This window comes from Biomphalaria glabrata, chromosome 4 (assembly GCF_947242115.1).
Source record: "Biomphalaria glabrata chromosome 4, xgBioGlab47.1, whole genome shotgun sequence".
NCBI classification, from domain to species: Eukaryota; Metazoa; Mollusca; class Gastropoda; family Planorbidae; genus Biomphalaria; species Biomphalaria glabrata.
In genome coordinates, this window is record NC_074714.1 from 14,742,114 (window position 1) to 14,760,086 (window position 17,973).

At 34.6% G+C, this 17,973-nt stretch overlaps 1 protein-coding gene across 1 annotated transcript in view; it reads left to right on the forward strand.

The window, feature by feature from the left end:
- The window catches only part of LOC106054130 (macrophage-expressed gene 1 protein-like), a 35,993-nt gene that overhangs the window by 2,657 nt on the left and 15,363 nt on the right, over nt 1-17,973 (forward strand). The window contains exons 3-9 of the mRNA XM_056027698.1: nt 382-519; nt 3,476-3,681; nt 4,984-5,120; nt 8,696-8,855; nt 11,621-11,855; nt 13,568-13,709; nt 17,020-17,194. Coding sequence (XP_055883673.1) covers nt 382-519; nt 3,476-3,681; nt 4,984-5,120; nt 8,696-8,855; nt 11,621-11,855; nt 13,568-13,709; nt 17,020-17,194 — 1,193 coding nt within the window. The remainder of the gene's footprint in view (nt 1-381; nt 520-3,475; nt 3,682-4,983; nt 5,121-8,695; nt 8,856-11,620; nt 11,856-13,567; nt 13,710-17,019; nt 17,195-17,973) is intronic.

Here is a 17,973-nt window from a genome sequence, read left to right on the forward strand (position 1 = left end):
GGAACGAGTACCCCTTACCTTCTGTAAGGATACGCATATTGGTATGTAAAGATCCTCTTTCAGACTATGTGGTCTGCGCTATAGGTCAGATGATGCAAAAGTCATCTGTTTCTGTGGCCCTACGGTTAACGAGGGTGTCATGTGGCCAGCATAACGACCAATCCCATTTACTTTTGCTCAACAAATGTCAGGTACCCATTAGAGCACGGTGGAGTTAGAGGCACCCAAAGATTCCGAAATTTTCACCAGGATTCGAACCCGGGACCCCCAGTTCAGAGGCCAAGCGCTTTACGCTCAGCCACCGTGCCTCCATATTAGTATGTAATCAACTTATAAAAAAAAAGATGATTGGTGTCACAAATTTTAAATTTGATTTTACAGGTGTTACCAGGTGTAGGCTGGGACAATCTCCGTAATCTGGAAGCTGGTCTTGTGGTCAGTTACAACTACACACAATGTAAAGTAACAGATGATGGAAACTTCCTGATACCTGATTATGTATTTACAATTCCGATCAAGGTACAGTTAAATTATGATTACCTGTAGCTTTGATTGTGAATTTTTTGATATCTACATTTTTGCGAGATTTCCTCGTTTTGATGCATAGGCATAGGCCTCACTGGGGCAATAACAGAGACCTGAATACTGAAGTTGGTAATAGCCAAAAAGCATATAAAACATTAAAACCTTTAGCCCACACATGACAAGCTAGAAACACACAAAGTAAAAACAAAGATACAACTCTTCTGACTGAAGAAGCAGATATGGACAGAATATTGCCAAAAACTGTGTAACTTCGAGATAAATCCCAACCATTGTCTAATCAACAAAACATCTTGGCATAATGTACTAAAATCCGAAACTTTTATACACATCATATATAAGTATGCTCTATTTTGTCTTGCGGTATTTTGTCGGGAAATTTTTCGCTTATTTATCGGCGCTATTATGTCAGCGCTATTTTGTCGGCGCTATTTTGTTGGCGCTATTTTGTCCGCGTTTTTTGTTGGGTCACTCTATCAGATACCAGGCAAAGATAAATGAGCTTTTATTGTTACACTGAACACAGTGGCTGGCAAAATGTGGCCTGACGTATGGTCTATATTGAGTACAACCAACCTTCAGCTGTCTTACACTTGTGACCTTAAACTTTCTTACACAAAAGTGTGAAATGATAAATAAATGTCAGCTCATTTATACATGTGCGAAGTTCAAAAATATCACAATGGATAAAGAAAGAAGATTTGAAAGTTGATGTTAAAAGTTGATGAGTTGATGTATTGTTTTAAAAGTGGTGTAGTTTTATGAAAGAATCGATTGCTTAATTAATTTTATAAAATAATCGGTTTCTTTTGAGAAAACAAAATGTAACCGTTGCACCTCAACTATGAAAACAACAACAACGTATGATGAAATAGGATATTATATTTATCTTCTAGTTTTTGAGATATGAGTGTAACATAGAGAGGGACGTACATTTAACACAGACCCAAGAACATCTTTTCCGGGGTCGCTAACAAAATTATATACATCTTCTTCAAACTAAATACACACAGAAATTGTATTCAGTTGAATTGTGTTTACAATCATCTTTAAAAAATGTTCGGTCCATATTGTCTCTTTAATCATGAGACAATGAAATTTACATTATAACAACAAAATAAATCTAGTTTGGTACATCTGAATTCATCTATGACTTAGAGTTTACATTAGAAGAACACATTGAATGCAGTATAGTATGTTTGTATTCATCCCTGATTTAAAATTTACGTTTATGTCTACAGTCTTTGTTTACTAATGCCGCCTAATGTGTGTTGTGGTTATTATCTTCTGTTTTATCAGTTAAATGTCTGGTGTATCTTGACAAATAATCAGCTATGCATTTTCGTGACCCTGAACATGATAAATATCAAACATGTAGTCTAGTAGTATTAATGACCATCAAGTGATCTTATCGTTAGATAGTCTTTTTTTTTATTTAGAAGCATTTAATGATCTGTTCTGATTATAAAATATTTCCCACTAGATAATATCTCAATTTGACAGTAGCCCATACTTTGGCCAGACATTCTTTCTCGATAACTTAATATCTCCTTTCTGTATCAGACATTGATCTACTTTTTTTTGTTGTAATGATATCACATTTGAGATTATATATATATATATATATTGTTGTAACCCTGCCTTGCACCAGTGCTTGAGGTGCGCACTAGCGCACTAGTGAACGTAAACAGGAAGAGACTAGAACGGAGAGAATAACAGTGCATCAGGGATTGTGAAGAGTCTGAATGTTTGGGAAACTAAGAAGAAGCCAGCTTTTGATGCTGCCTGAAGGTTGTAGTAGGGACCTGGAGCGAAGCGGAGAAGGCTGTCGTTGGTCCACATTCGGGTTAAGTAGCAAAGGACTGGTATACTTAGTAGTGAGACTCTGAGGAAGCTGAAGGATGAATCATCATGTTATGTGTTTACCCTAGTGAATAAACACAACTATTATTTCCTGTTAAACTGTGTATATATATATTGTATATATGTCTCGTTCTCCTAGCCCCCTCCCCTTCCCCTATTTTCATGAAATCACAACCGAGAGGCGTTTTCGACACCGTTGGAGACCACTGGTCAAGAGTATACTCGAGTAAAAAAAAAAGAGGAGCTAGGATTTAACCTGCAATTAAGGATAAATATGTGTACTAATTTTTTAGAGCTCGACTAGTCATTTATCACATTTTTTGGACTGTTAATGTGTAACAGTAAGGATCTTATTGCCAGAAGTGGTTATACATATAAGTACTCCACTATCTAAAATATGCATCTAATAGTATGTCTCCAAGAGCCTTTGACAACCAGTCCAACTCCTGGCCTTTCAGCTAACTGGCTCTTAAACCAGTAAGCTCGTTCACCTAGGATATGGAAAATTCTGAATTCAAGCTATACCCAAACATGGGAAATGCTTTGGGACACAACTCAGGAGTTGGAGGCCCTTAGACAGCTAACATCACTCAGTTCTACACCCTAGCACCATATCGAAGCCTACGACGCCGCTGATCCCTAAACAGTTGGTCCTTCTTTGTTTACATGAGCCTCATGGAGAGGGCGGAGTAGCCGTGGGGGCGACATTGTTCCAATCATACATAATGGTCAAGCATTCATCTCATTTCTATCAGATGGCCCATATTCGCTTCGCGACTAAACAGGCCATAGTAATATAGCGATGTGTAACTTAAAAAGACTTTAGAGCCTGGAATGAGTTGCCTGAGCAAGTCAGAAAAACCAGTAACTTGGCGGGTTTAGGTCATAGGTTAATATGCATGACTAAATGCATGACGCGTAGGACGTAATCATCTTCTTTTTTAAAGTATCATATAAGATAAGATAAGATATAAGTGTTTATTAGATAAGCTATGCATACTTTTCTCTCTAAGATATGCGGCTATGAACAAGAATGTTTTCCAATTAATTGTCTTATTTAAACTTTCAGCACAGCAGAGTGGAACGTTTTGCCGAGTTTATCGACAACTGGAACAGTGCTACTTCCCTTACCTCCAAAAGTGTGAACATAGCTGCGGGGATGTCTCTAGGTATATTTTCTATCAGTGGACAGTACTCAAGTGAACACGAAGAGTTGAAGTCTAAGCAAATAGAAGACAATGCTGCGACTATAAGAGTTCAACTGAGATATCCAAGGCAAGTTGAACATAATTACGAGCATTTTAGTTATAACAATCTAACAAATACCGAAAAGCTTAGGCTATTAAAAAATAACACTGTATAAACTAGCATGTTTTAAGTGTATGTTATTTCTACTTCAGTAATATCAAAACCCATATTTTTACTTCTAACCAAGATCTTCTATGAATGGAATGTCTTCCCATCAGTCCCTTTTTTTTATAATATATCTTTACTGCATTTAGACTTTTAGTTGGCGTAATTTTAAGCACTAAATTTACTTTATGTATAAAACACTTTCTGCTTAGTATTTATTTTTTACACACTTTTACATCTATTCCACAATGACAGTTTAAATCGTTAAGTTATTCATTCTCTTTCCCTCCCCCCCCCCCCGCTCTCTCTAACAATTTTATTTCACTCACTGATTTTTTTTCTAGATTTTCTTTAAAAAGTCCTCATAAATAATTGGACTCTCTGAACTGTCTTACTCTGATGTGAAAACTAACAAAATTATTAAAATACCGATCTGACGATATTTTGCGGCTTCCAAAGTTCTGTTGCTTCGTTTTGTTTCCTCAAAGCGAACAGTTTTGATTTGAAAATTAATTATGCAAGCTTTTTTTCATAAAAATAGAAAACGTTTAAAACAATACATAAATGTAAGTATATTTATATTTAAAAAGAAAAATAATTGATAGATTTTTATAGTTATAGTGAAAAAAAAGTTAAAAGTACTACATTAATCCTTAGAAATTCTAAAATATTCGGGTATAATGTTTTTTTTTTTTTTTTTTTTACCTAGTAATGCTTTTGTGTGTTTTGTATGTCCGTCTGTTCACCTGTCATGTTTATAAAGTATAAAAAGAAAAACTACTGAAAATCTGATTCCTCTTTTCGGAAAAAAAATCTTCATTTAATTTCAAAGGTAACAACTGACTGACTGACTTACGTACTGATTGATTAAGAGATCAAGAGATCTCCTAAACTGTCGTTCGGATTCGCAAGACATTTCCTAAACAGGTTCCTTTTACCTGCTAGGCACTCACTAAGAATTTTTTAAAAAATATTTTCAACTGCAAGCTTTCTATCTAATCTTTGCATGGTGTTATTTTTGCTATTTCCCAAAGGCCAAAATCTACATATAGAGCATTAAAAAAAAGCAAATAAATTCTGTATTTTAGTATTCTTTTCCCCTAAGTAAAATTATTTTGATGTACCTTAGGTCATTTAAGCTTCATTTTAGAGGAGTTGCAAATAAAAAAAAAGAATTCTAATAGCATCGAAAATATAAACAGCCTTCTTGTACCACATTTACAGATATGAAGCAAAGCTTCAACCGGATGCAGAGTTAAGTCCGCAATTTAAAAGTCGACTGCTAAGCATTGCTGTTAAGATAGAACTTAACCAGACACGTCAAGCTGAGTATGAGGCGCAGCTGCTAGTGCGAGATTTCGGTGAGTGGTATGGAGTGTGTTAACTTGATATGAACAGAGTATGATTTTGTGAAGTTTAATAGCAAGGTATGCTCACGGAAGGGTTAAGAAACCTCTTCACTTTCCCTTTGAAACATCTCAATATTCACCATATCCCTGAAAGAAAAATAAAGACGACAAGCCCGACTGCTCTAACTAAAATAGAAATAGTTTACTGTCAATAGCGGAAAAAAAATCCTCGCCAGAATACTCCTTGACCGACTGACCAACTCCAATGTAGGTAATGTGCTCTCTAAAAGTCTGTGTGGTTTTTATGCTGGTGCATCGGGCATGAATTTCGTCTTCTACAAAAGAATTCCCCACGAAGTGGGGAGCTCAAGCAGAAATGCTTCGATCACTGTATTTAGGAGCAGTCCGATCACAGATAGACTACAGCCTACCTGTGCAAATCTATGGCTCTAGGACAGCTCTTGAACGATCGACACAGTGAGTCGCAATGGATTATGTAGAATTCCATTTCGGCTCGGATGACATCTACCCAAGATTCTTAAACAGCTGCATGTGGGTCAAAATGTACAAATCGGATACAAAGGTGACCTATCAGCTTATTTCTCGAGAATGGTGTGAAGCAGGCATGTTTGCTTACTCCAATACCCATTGCAATATTCGTTAAATAAAATCAGGAGACGCCTGCACAAGTTTATCACCATCAGGTTCCGCACCAATGGCATCATATTTAACATACGGTGCTTGGTCTTTCGTTGTGAAAGATGATTGTCAATTAGCTGCTCTGTGCAGATTATTGCGTTCTTCTTACGAAAAACAGAGCACGAGCTTCAACTTACCTCAACCTACAAAAAAAAGTCTTGCTTCAAAAATTACCAAACGGAACTAACCTAGTTAGATGGGAATGGCCAATTCCCTTTTGTTATCGATCACCTTACGTACCTGAGACGCTTAGTGTCCAATTTTTAGAGAAATAGACACTATCTCGTTATGGTCAACAAATCTTTTCGTCGACTCCAATTGAGAGTATAGGACTTTTCACCTAACAACAAAAATCAGCCTTTATAATGCAGTGATTCTCACACACTTTTGTATTGCCATGAGTCATGGGTGTTCTAAAGAAGACATTTAAGGCTCTTCAAACTCTTTTATCAAAAGAGCCTTCGCTCCTTAATAGGCATGGGGTTGTCATTTGCTAAATACATTCTGATTATGAGCTAGTTCATCGCAGTATGTCTAATTGGGGAGTGAAAATGGAAGGTAAGAGACTAATGGCGGAAAGAATTGACTTGTACTATGTTTAACTCTTTCTCATCGTAATTATTTTTCCACGTTTCGAAGGAATTATTCATTTGGCTCATTGCTATTTCACTCCCCTGTTATGATTGGGCTTCAATAGCTTTGTTGTTTGTCATCAGAAAATGTTGTATTAGGTATAGAATTAAAGGGAAAGGCATGCTCTTTTTATATAATACAAAGTCAAGTTTACATAATTAAACATTAATAAGGTCAAAATCAACGATGGTATCGTCGATTAGGAGAGAAAGAGTTAATAAGGTGCATCATTGTTTTGTTTTTGCAAAAAGGGCGGCACAAACTCTCGCGACTGCCCTGCTCATAAAAATTAAATCTTGTTACCTGACAATAAGAAAAAGGGAGAAAAATAGTTTTCAGCCTAGATTTTCTAATGTAAATTACCAGCTGGTATGTTCTCCATTCTTTCTACATATAATAGAGGTTATATATATATATTACAGCAACTGAGTTGCTTTTCTTATTTAAATAAAAAGTCAACCTTTTTTTTTATAAGAAAATTAATTGTTAACATGAACAACAAGGTCTTATATGAATCCACGAAAAGGTTGCGAATATTAACAATTGTGTCGATTGATATTTAATTAGCTTGTACCTGTAAAGTAAAAGTCACATCTTTTGTAGTTCAGTAAAGATATAGTAAATTTATTTTTTTTTCTGGGGAGAGGGAAAGAATTTCACTGAGAGGCATGAGAGACCATTGCATTTGACAGCAGTGACTCAATTGTGAGTTATGGTGCGAACAATTATTGTGTTTAAAATTACATTAATACTGAATATAGTGAAAAGATAAAATGTAATTTTCCGTTCTATCTTCAATATACAGAATATCAAGCAAAATATAAAAATACGGTACGGAAAAAGCTTAACAAAGGGAAAGAATTCCAGATTTACAATTACATTTTCCAAAAATGTAGAGTTTTTTTCCCTTTTTCGATTTTAAACAAGAAAATTAATTATCAATAATTAATTGACTAATTGCTTTTTTAAAATTTATTTATGTTTCTCTAGGTACAATAAATAACTGTTTAACTTTATATTTTAAACTTGATCCGAGAAATAACGTATAGAACTATCTAAGGGGACCAAACACTACATATTTAGTCATATCAGTACGAAGCAGGACGTTTTGGCGCCGCCGTTTTGGCGCCGCCGTTTTGGCCCCGCCGTTTTGGCGCGAAGGTCGTTTTGGCGCGAGCCGTTTTGGCGACGGGACGTTTTGGCGCTAAATACATTATGTACGTTTATTGTATTATTTCTTTTAAAATAATTATTCATATCTATGTTTTGCATGAGTGTTTGTGTTAAGACATATTTTTCACGTACTAAATGTAAATGTGTGTTTGTTTTTCACATCATTTTCTTTCATAAACATTTTGGCTTGTGTATGTGTGTTTATTAAGAGGCACACTTTTATTTTCAAAAAAGTTTTAGATGTTAACATGGTTTTTGTTATATTAAAGTGTGACACTTAGCTAGTTACACTAATGTCAAATAAAAAATATTTTTTGGAAAGAAATCCAAAAATGTCATCCAGTGCGATTAGCAGAACATATAGCATTAGCATGTCATTTCCATTCAGGAATCTGACTTATTATAGGCCTATATTCATGAAATAAGCAAAACCTTTATAATTAAAAAAAACAATTCGCTGAACGGTGTTAGAATTCACACTATACATACAATATTATGGTAGATTGAAATAAACATTGTTATAAAAGCTACGTGCTTATTAAATAATCGTCAAATAATATCTCGCGCCAAAACGTCCCGTCGCCAAAACGGCTCGCGCCAATACGTCCCGTCGCCAAAACGGCGGGGCCAAAACGGCGTCGCCAAAACGGCGGCGCCAAAACGTCACGTACCGATATCAGTATATACTGAAGGAATAAATTCCCTTGTTGGTATGAAATAAAATATTTAATTACCAGTCATTAATTGACTACGGGGGCTTAGTGGTTAAGCGCTTGGCTTCAGAACAGACGATCTTGGGTTGAAATCTAGGTGAAGACTAGAATTTTAAATTTCGGGATTTTCAGCGCGCCTTTGAGTCCAATTAACTCTAATGGGTAGCTGGCTTAAGTTGGGGAAAGTAAAGGTTATTGATCGTTGTTCTGGTCACACGACACGCTGCTCGTCAAAAGAGCCCAAAGATAAAGATGACCTTAGCATCATCTGCCCTAAAGATCGCGACGTCTGAAAGTGGAACTTCACTTTTTAATTTATTTTTTTTTGGTTTGTCATTGTTAGTGCATCTACTTTGTTTGTATTTCTAGGTACCCATGTACTGTCCAGCGTTACGGCCGGCGCCGCACTGGTGAAAGACGATTACGTTAAGACGGATAAAATGTCCAGCTTCGCAGATTCGAAAACGGCATACTTGGCTGCTGCGAGCGCATCTTTCTTGACTCTATTCCAAATAAGTTCATCTTATAGGTATAAGTGTGTATTAATTCATATCTAGAAAATGTACCAATAGAGATCATTAGAAACATTTACCACACATATATGGTTTTTATTCTCACCTCTCTCTGTATACATTTTTGTCTAGTCTATGTGTGTATGTATGTGTATATATGTATCATGGGCGTAGCCAGGATTATTTTTCGGGGGGGGGGGGGGGGTTGGGGGGATTTTTTTCTCCTCCCCTCCCGGCGAAAAAAAATTAATAGTATGTATGTGTGTGTGTGTGTACATGATCTTTATTACATTCTGACCCTTCATTCTTTCGAAAGACGTTTATTATGTCCTACAATGTTTCTTCCTGGAGCTAGTGGAAAAATTGTAGGCTCCCAGACATGGACAGCAATGGAGCTCCCCCAGCGCGGGGCGAAGCCCTGCCAAAAAACACTATTTCTGGTATTGAAAGCCAACAAAATAAATATTCTGAGGTATCTACAGTAAATTTTCCTTCTATTAAAAAATTTTTTTTTTCAAAATCCTAAAATGCTATTCTTACTGTCTTACTGGCGCCAAGTTGTACTAGGATGTCATCGCAACCCTTAGTATACGTAATTCATTCTGTCGGAGAACATGTTCCGCAAACCTCATGCTACGCTCTGTCACAACCTTACAAAAGGGTAGACTCCCAATTCGGCATAGGATTTCACTGATTTAGACCCGATCTCTATAACTGACTCCTAAAATCTATCTTAGCCATCTTTGTTGAGCCACATTTAGTGTTTTTCAATTTCGATAGATGACTATTCAATGCACTTTATTAATGGAGCCACGCCACTGGTAGAAATGTGTAACTTCTATTGAATTCGCTATTGGAATTAGGTGACTGTAGTTTGCTTTAGATTTTATATCGAAAAGGGAAGTTTTATCGCCAAAATCATCTGTTGTGGATTTTAAACTTAAAAATCTCTGGAGTTTTTTGGGTTTTTTTAATTCAAAAGATAGAATTTGGTAACTGTAGTTTGCTTTAGAACTTTTTTAAAATTGAAAACCATCTGGAGGGTTTATAAACTTTTAAGAAAAGCCAACTGTATGAGAGGGGTTTAAACTCAAAACCCCCAATTGGCTTCGCTACGTTCAAATAATTTTAGTGTGTATTTTGCTTTTTTTTTCTATTAAATATGTATTTTTTTAGCAACAAACCCCGCTGAATAGGGGTTTAAACTTAAAACCCTTTTGGCAACTCTCATAGCATTTTGAGTGCGTAATTTGTTTTTTTTCTATTGAAGAGTTATTTTTTTAGCTTCAAACTCAAGTGGAGGGGAGTTTAAACTCAAAACCCTTTGACTACACTCATAGAATTTTGAGTGTATAGTTTGCTTTGTTTTTAATATTAAAGAGGTATTTTTTTACCTTCAAACCCCGCTGAAAGGGGTTTAAACTCAAAACTGAGTCAAAACCCATTTAGCTACGCTCATAACAATTTAAGTGCATAATTTACTTTTTTCATATTGAAGAAGCATTTTTAGCTTCAAACCCCGCTGAATGGGGGTTTAAAACTCAAAAGTGAGTCGACACCCATTTACCTACTCTCATAACATTTTGAGTGCGTAATTTGCTTTTTTTTTTATATTGAAGAGGTATTTTTAGCTTCAAACCCTACTAAAGAGGAAGGGGGAGGGTTTAACTCAAAACATTTTGGCTACGCTCATAGAATTTTGAGTGTGTAATTTGCATTTTTTATATTGAATACGGGGTTATAAAATCAAAATCTTCCTTAACTGTGCTCTTGGAATTTGGGGATAGTCGTTTCCTTTTTTTTTTTTGTTTTGTTATTAGAAGAGAGGGATTTAACTGCAAAAAAACCCTGGTAGGGGGGTTTAAACTTAAAACCTGATGGTAGGGGGTTTTAAACACAAAACCCCCTGGTATAGGGATTTAAACTCAAAACCCCCTGATAGGGGTTTTAAACTCAAACCCCCCTGATAGGGGGTCTTAAACTCAAAACCCCTTGGCAGCGCTGGGGCAAGTGATGGTATAGTATTAAAATGTCACCCAAAATAAACAAAATCAAAGCAAAAAATCAAATTACTGAATTCCGATCCCAGGGGAATTTCATTTCGGGGGGTTGGGGGGGGGGTTGAACCCCAACCCCCCCCCCCTTGGCTACGCCCATGATATGTATGTATGTATGTATGTATGTATGTAACTATGTGTATATATGTATGTATGTGTATATGTATGTATGTGTATATGTATATATGTAACTATGTATGTATGTATGTATGTATGTATGCATGTATGTATTTATGTATGTATGTATGTATGTATGTATGTATGTATGTATGTATGTATGTATGTATGTATGTATGTATGTATGAATCTTATCTTCTTATATGATACAGACGTTACTTCAAAAAAGATTATTACGTCCTACGCGTCAAGCATTTATTCATGCATATTAACCAATGTATGTATGTATGTATGTATGTATGTATGTATGTATGTATGTATGTATGTATGTATGTATGTATGTATGTATCTATGTATGTATGTATGTATGTATGTATGTATGTATGTATGTATGTATGTATGTATGTATGTATCTATCTATCTATCTATCTATCTATCTATCTATCTATCTATCTATCTATCTATCTATCTATTTATCTATTTTATCTTCAAAATCTAATTTATCTTAATCTTATCTAGTCTCATCTATCTACATTATTTTATTCTCTGCTTAGCCAATGTATATTTAAATTTATGATCTTTAATAAATATTTATTCTCTTATCTCAGCTCTTCATACACCGATCAGCAAAAAGAATCCTACAGCAAGGCAACGACTCACTCAGTTGTAAAAAGTTACGGTGGTCCTTTGTTCGATCTTGGATCAACGAATCTGAGTGCCTGGACTCAAGGCGTAGACAAAAATCTAGTTCCCATGGACAGGACGGGTGATCCATTAAACTACCTGGTCAAGCCACAATTACTTCCAGACCTACCTTACTCAACAGTCGATGCACTGGAGAAAGTGAGTTACAAATAGGATTACCTTTTAGAGTAATGTGAAAAAAAAAGGGACCATGCTAAAAGCATAAAATCGTTTATACTAAAGTTAATCAAAGCCACCTGCGCTTTGATGTAATTGATTCCCCTAAACAAATATGAGTGGTAAATAATACTATTAGAGAGAAAAGAGCTTATAGAAATGTTTAGATACATGTGGACTAAAGAAAACCTAAACATATTTTGAAAATCTGAAAAGAGGAAGAGATTTTTAAATTTATAGAGAAAAATAAAAAAATAAAATAAGAGCCCATAGTAACTGATTTTGTAGTTCTAAAAGAAATGAAAGTTTATCAATAAAAAAACAACACATTTTTTGGTGTGTCTGATGTACATAATACGTAAGTATTGATAAACTATATTAAAAAAAAACACATTTTACAGGTATTTTTGTTTTCAATTTTTGCAAAGCTTATATCAACGCACTCTGTATGTCTGGTAAAAACTTTGTACACATTATTTCTCCCACACCCAATCTCGGATAAAGCTTAAAATTTTGCCCAATCATTTATTTTACCTGACAACAATCAATTTTAAAAAATTAACCGATTCGTTAATTAACAAATGGCAATTAATTATTTTGTTTAGAATCTCAATCTCGAATAAGGGGAAGACATTGTACTTGACTGAAGTAGTGATATAAAGCTTAATTAGTCCCCTTTATTTGTCATCGTCGAAGTCTTCTAGAACACAACATTAAAAATATAGAAACAATAGATAACTATACAATCTTCTGTGTTCATATGCTCTCCACTAGCAGAGTGGTTACCGTGTTGGCTTAAAAAACCCATAGCTTGTGCCATGAGTTTGAATTCAGTCGTTTCTACTTTTTTAATTAACAAAAAATAAAAAATAAATGCTTTGTTTATTGTTAGTCTAGATCTATTGAAAATGTAATTACATGACTGATCCAAACTAATTGATACAACTACGCTTAGTAGAAGCTTTTTTTAAAATATATTTTTTTTATTTTCTTGTTAGCATTGTAGAATCAAATTTCTAAGCTACATTCTTTTAAACTATAAGTTTCATTTATATTATTTAGCATGCAAGAGTTACCTTTCAATGAGACGTCCCATGGAGGGCTGCTTCAACACAGCCTTCCATTCAGATCTCTTCTGCGCCTTTCGTCTCCGCGCTCTAGCCCCAAGCTGTTCAAGTTGCAGATCTGCCTCCACATCATCAATCCATCGCATTCGAGGTCAGCCTTTGTGTCGCCTGCCTTTTGGTTTTTGCCTGTATACAATTTTCGCTATTCTCTTCTCTGACATTCTTTCAAGGTGACCCTCACAACGTAGTCTGTTTTTTTTTTTATTTCTGTCACTATCGCTCAGGATCTTCATACAACTGATATATCTCATGATTTTGCGTGTCCTCCACCCTGTGATTGCCAGCACATTTAAAATTCTCTCTTTGTCTTCGATTTTTCTCTCTGTATTGTATTAAGAGCGTACTCCAGTTCTTAAAAAAATGCTAAAGCTGGGATTACTTTGTAATCTTTACTTGGGAAAATCTACAATATACTTTTGAATATAGGTAGCGTGTCACACCCAGTAAAGCCGATACACAAATAAGTTTGATATGTTTAGATATGCATACACATGTGAAAATCCTATATATAAGAAAGTAATATTATGCTAAATAAGTTTTTATCTACATGTATCTTTGTATTTGCAGGTCATACGTAGATCAATAGAAATGTACTACGAGATGAATACCTACAGAGGTTGTACTAAAATAGGGGATCCAAATTTTAGTTATGTAGCCAATGTTGATGATGGATCTTGTGGTGCTAAAGCTACAGACTTACCATTCGGTGGTATGTATGAACAATGAAATATGTTCATCATTTTTTTCTAATTTAGATTCTAATGAATTTAATTTGTTAAGATTATACAATATCAGTATTATCATATATTCAAAATTGAGAATAGTATAGAACAATTCAAAACCTTACGAGAGAAAAACAAAGAAACAAAAAATAATTTTACATTTTTTTATAGGAAGCTGATGACTTTTTGAAAGTGCGATTACTTTGCTTTTAATAATTAATGATTGATAGATTAAAAATAATATTCTACTTTTTTACTCAAGCACAAAGCAGCCCCCGCCCTTTAAAAATTTTTTTAAAAAAGTTTATGTATAGATCTAAAAACAAATATATCTCCGAAAAGAATTATTAGGCTAGTAAAATCTTTTTTTCAAAAGCTTAAAACACCATAGCAGTCACTACATATATAATTGAGTTATATTGGTATTTCAAAATATAACAAACAGTTATGCAACGGAGAATTTTTTAACCAATGTATGGTTTAAATTTGTCAAGTTTAATCTTCTTTAAAGAAAAGGATTTTGAAATTATAAGCGTATCTCCAACAAAGAAACATCTAGAGTCGAATGAATAAATTAAAATAGTCTATCGCAGTTAACCTCAAAGATTAGTAACTGTAAGTTCTGCTCAATAAATATGAAGGAAAATATCAATGTAAATGATACTGTGCAATTAATATTATTTATAAGAAACAAAGAGACGTGAGTTCAGTCCTTCAATTTGAACGCTATTAAAACCTCCACCACTCCCCAGTTTCCTAGTCTGGTCAGGAAACATTGTACTTCTAATGGGAAGCGTGGTCAAGAGGCTAAGTACGCTTGAATTAGGCTTGTCATGACTACCTATGAAGGGGGCTCGAGGTTCGACACCCAACTCGAGCAGAGTTGTGTTTACTGATTGCCTAAAGGAAGCACGGAAAAGCTGCTCCTAGATACCCCTTTCCCCCATTGGTCCACAAATGAGATTGGACCATAGCGCTCTGAGCATGCTGTGCTATATAAAATCTATAATTATAATTATTATTATTATCAAAACACTCGCTGTTTAAATGCATCCATTTTTTTAACAGCTTAGATTTAATACACAATTTCTGTATTTTCTTTTTTTTTTAAACATTCTGTTTTTGATCCGCTTTTAAAAAGGGTTGCCCCTCATTAGTCTAAACCTCCAGACCAATTTACTTTTCAGAAGTTTTTTTTTTTTTTTTTTTTTAAATTATACTGATTAAACCACAATTTTTCATGTGTTGTCAAAAATTATTATTTTTTTTTCCCAAAAGTTATACACAAACTTTTCAACTTTCTAAGAAAATCTCTAGAGACGTTTTTCAAATTTATGTCAATCAAGGTTTTCGTTTTCTGACCCTGTTAAAAGGAATTATAAAAAAAAACAACATTTGTTCTCCAGTCGGGATTGGAACTCGAGCCTTTTTAATATGGCTGTTTTTGCTGAACACCTAAGAGTAACATGTGTTGACCACTTCCACACTGTGTCTTATGGAGATAACTCAAATGGAGGTTACTCTCAAATAGCGAAACCAAATAACACAGGCAAAAGACCAACAATATTATAAGATAGTCGACGCTAATAGCGAACGTCGAATAAGAAGTTTAATAATAACGAAGGGAACCATCAAATGTCGTCACGCTAAATCTCTATCTCTCTCTATAAAAACTGCCTCTCTCTAAAGCCTTCAGAAGTATTCTGTTTACTTCTAAATAATGTTCTTGTTTTTACTAGTCTCGTCATTGTCACTAAGTCTCAACATTACTCTACTATGAAACACATAACTAATTCCTAATCTTTCAAAAAACACACGAAAACCTTCTCCCAGATACTCTATCCCTAGCATGTACGCAGATGAGATACTTAAGCGCGCTTAGCACGTTTTATGAATGAAATTTGCGCAAAAAAAAAGTAAAAAAACAAGGTAACAGAGAAACTTTGCGTGGAAACACAAAATCAAAATCGGCTCCGAAGTGGTCCTCTCAGATAGACAAAAAGGCAAATCAGAAACTGTGAACTACAAACTATCAACAACTACAATCTTATCTCCGTCGATACAAAAAAAGGAGAGACGAGCTGTTCTATTGTAAGTTCAACTAACGACTTGATAGCACAGGATACAGATATGTATTAATGGCATTATAATTGCATTGTTGATATTCATATGCATTCGATGAACTGATACTTATAAAGATATAGTTAAATCCTAGGTGCCACTTACAAAGTCCGCATCACGAATGAAGATAATAGAAACAGAATTAATACAGCAATTGGACCCCAGGACGACCTGCTAAACATTGTCAAAAAATGTAAACTTAAACTCTTAAACATCACAAGGTCCTCAGGGTTCACAAAGACCTTTCTTCAGGGAATAGTACCAGGAAGAAGAGAATGAAATATTATCGTGGTCAAAGGAAAGAGAGAAAAGGAGAAAGACGGTAGACAGGTCTTGTGTTGTGCCCCAATGTTCTTATCAGCATGAAAGTAGAGCTATATAAAATCTATAAATTTCTTTTATTTAATGTACATGTTTGACTGCACCATATAGCTATCCCTTACGACAAATCAAAAGATTAGATAAATTCTTAAAAAACAACAACATTTAAATGAGTATTTTACCATTGAAGTTATCTAGTAAACGAAAAATAACAAACTTATTAAAGGAAGCGATAATATTTTCTATTGAGATATTATAAGAAGCAAGGGTTAGTAATAAGAAATTATTGTCTTATTTTAAGACTTACCTACCCTAAAAGAAACGGTTTACATTCGAATTTTAAAAAGTAGACGTTGCAATAGAACTTTGCAAAATCTAAAATATCATGATTACAGATTGTTAATATCCTTTCTACTTTTTGAGATTGAAACGTAACGAACTGATGGACAGAACGATAGACCAAAACCTATCTTAGCAGTTTATTTTCCTTTAGGGGGCTCTGCTGCCGAGTGATATAGCGCTTCGATTCCAAATCGAGGGTTGCCTGTTTGAAGTTTCGGCGAAAACTAAGAATAGTATTTTGGGATTTTATGATCTCCTCTGATTCCACCAATTCTAATGGGTACCTGATAGGCTATTAGTTAAGGATGGTAAAGGCGGTTGGTCGTTGTCCTGGCCTCATGACACCTTAGTCGGCCATAAAAACAAATTACTTTGACATCATCTGTACCATTGATTGTAAGGTATGAAAAGGTTATTTAATTATTTTTTTTCCTTTTCAGAGCCCTCAAATAAAATTTAAATGCATTAGATATCTATCGCCTAAATTTTGAATAGAAATTTATCAATTTGTAGGTGTTTATCAGACGTGTTCGGTGTATGGGTCAACTCTACGTAAAAACCCTTGTGATGATCTCCAGCACGTGAATCCAAAGACCGGAACTTATTCATGTCCTCCCTCCTACACGGCCATTCTTATTCAGACGTTTTATAAGAGAGGAATCATAGAGACTGATAGAGTTTGCCAGAGGTAAAAAAAAAATGTTGCCTTTGCAAAGCTTATAAAAATGGACCTCATTCACCAATGATAAAATAACGAAAAAAAAACTGTCAGGTGATAGCCTGTGTGTATTACGTAATATGTATAGAAGAGATAGAGAATGACGTGGCTGAATGTTATTTGTTTACGATTGGTGAATGAAGTCCATTCACTTTATCTTGCAAAAAGTTTGCACATGTTATTTCTCCCACACCCTATTTTGAATTAAGCTGAAAATGTGCACAATTGTATCTTTTATCTGACAACACAAAAATCAATTTAAAAACATGAACCATTTAGCTAGTTGGTAATAAATTATTTTGTTTGGTATCTCAAACAAGGGACAAAAATTGTAATAAAACTGAAGTGGTGGTACAAGGTAAATTAGTCCACTTTATAGATCGTCCTATAAGTCTTAATAAACACAAACCTAAAAATAGGACTATACTATAGAAACAAAATATGACTATACAATCTTAAATGAAGATAAGCTCTCCACTATCAGAGTGATTACCTTGTTGGCTTGAGAAACCTAAGAAGGATTAAGCCATGAGTCGATTTTTTTTTATTAATGCTTTTTAGTTTTGTGTGAATTGTCTGTCCGTCTGTTCGTTCGTCCCGTTTAGATCTTGTAAACTATAAAAGATAGTGAAAATCCGACATCACAATATTTTAGACCATTCAAAGTTCTGATGCAACGGCTACTTTTTTTTTTCTGAAAGCGAAAAATCTCGTTTTCAAAATCACTTATGCAAGCAGTTTTTTAAAAA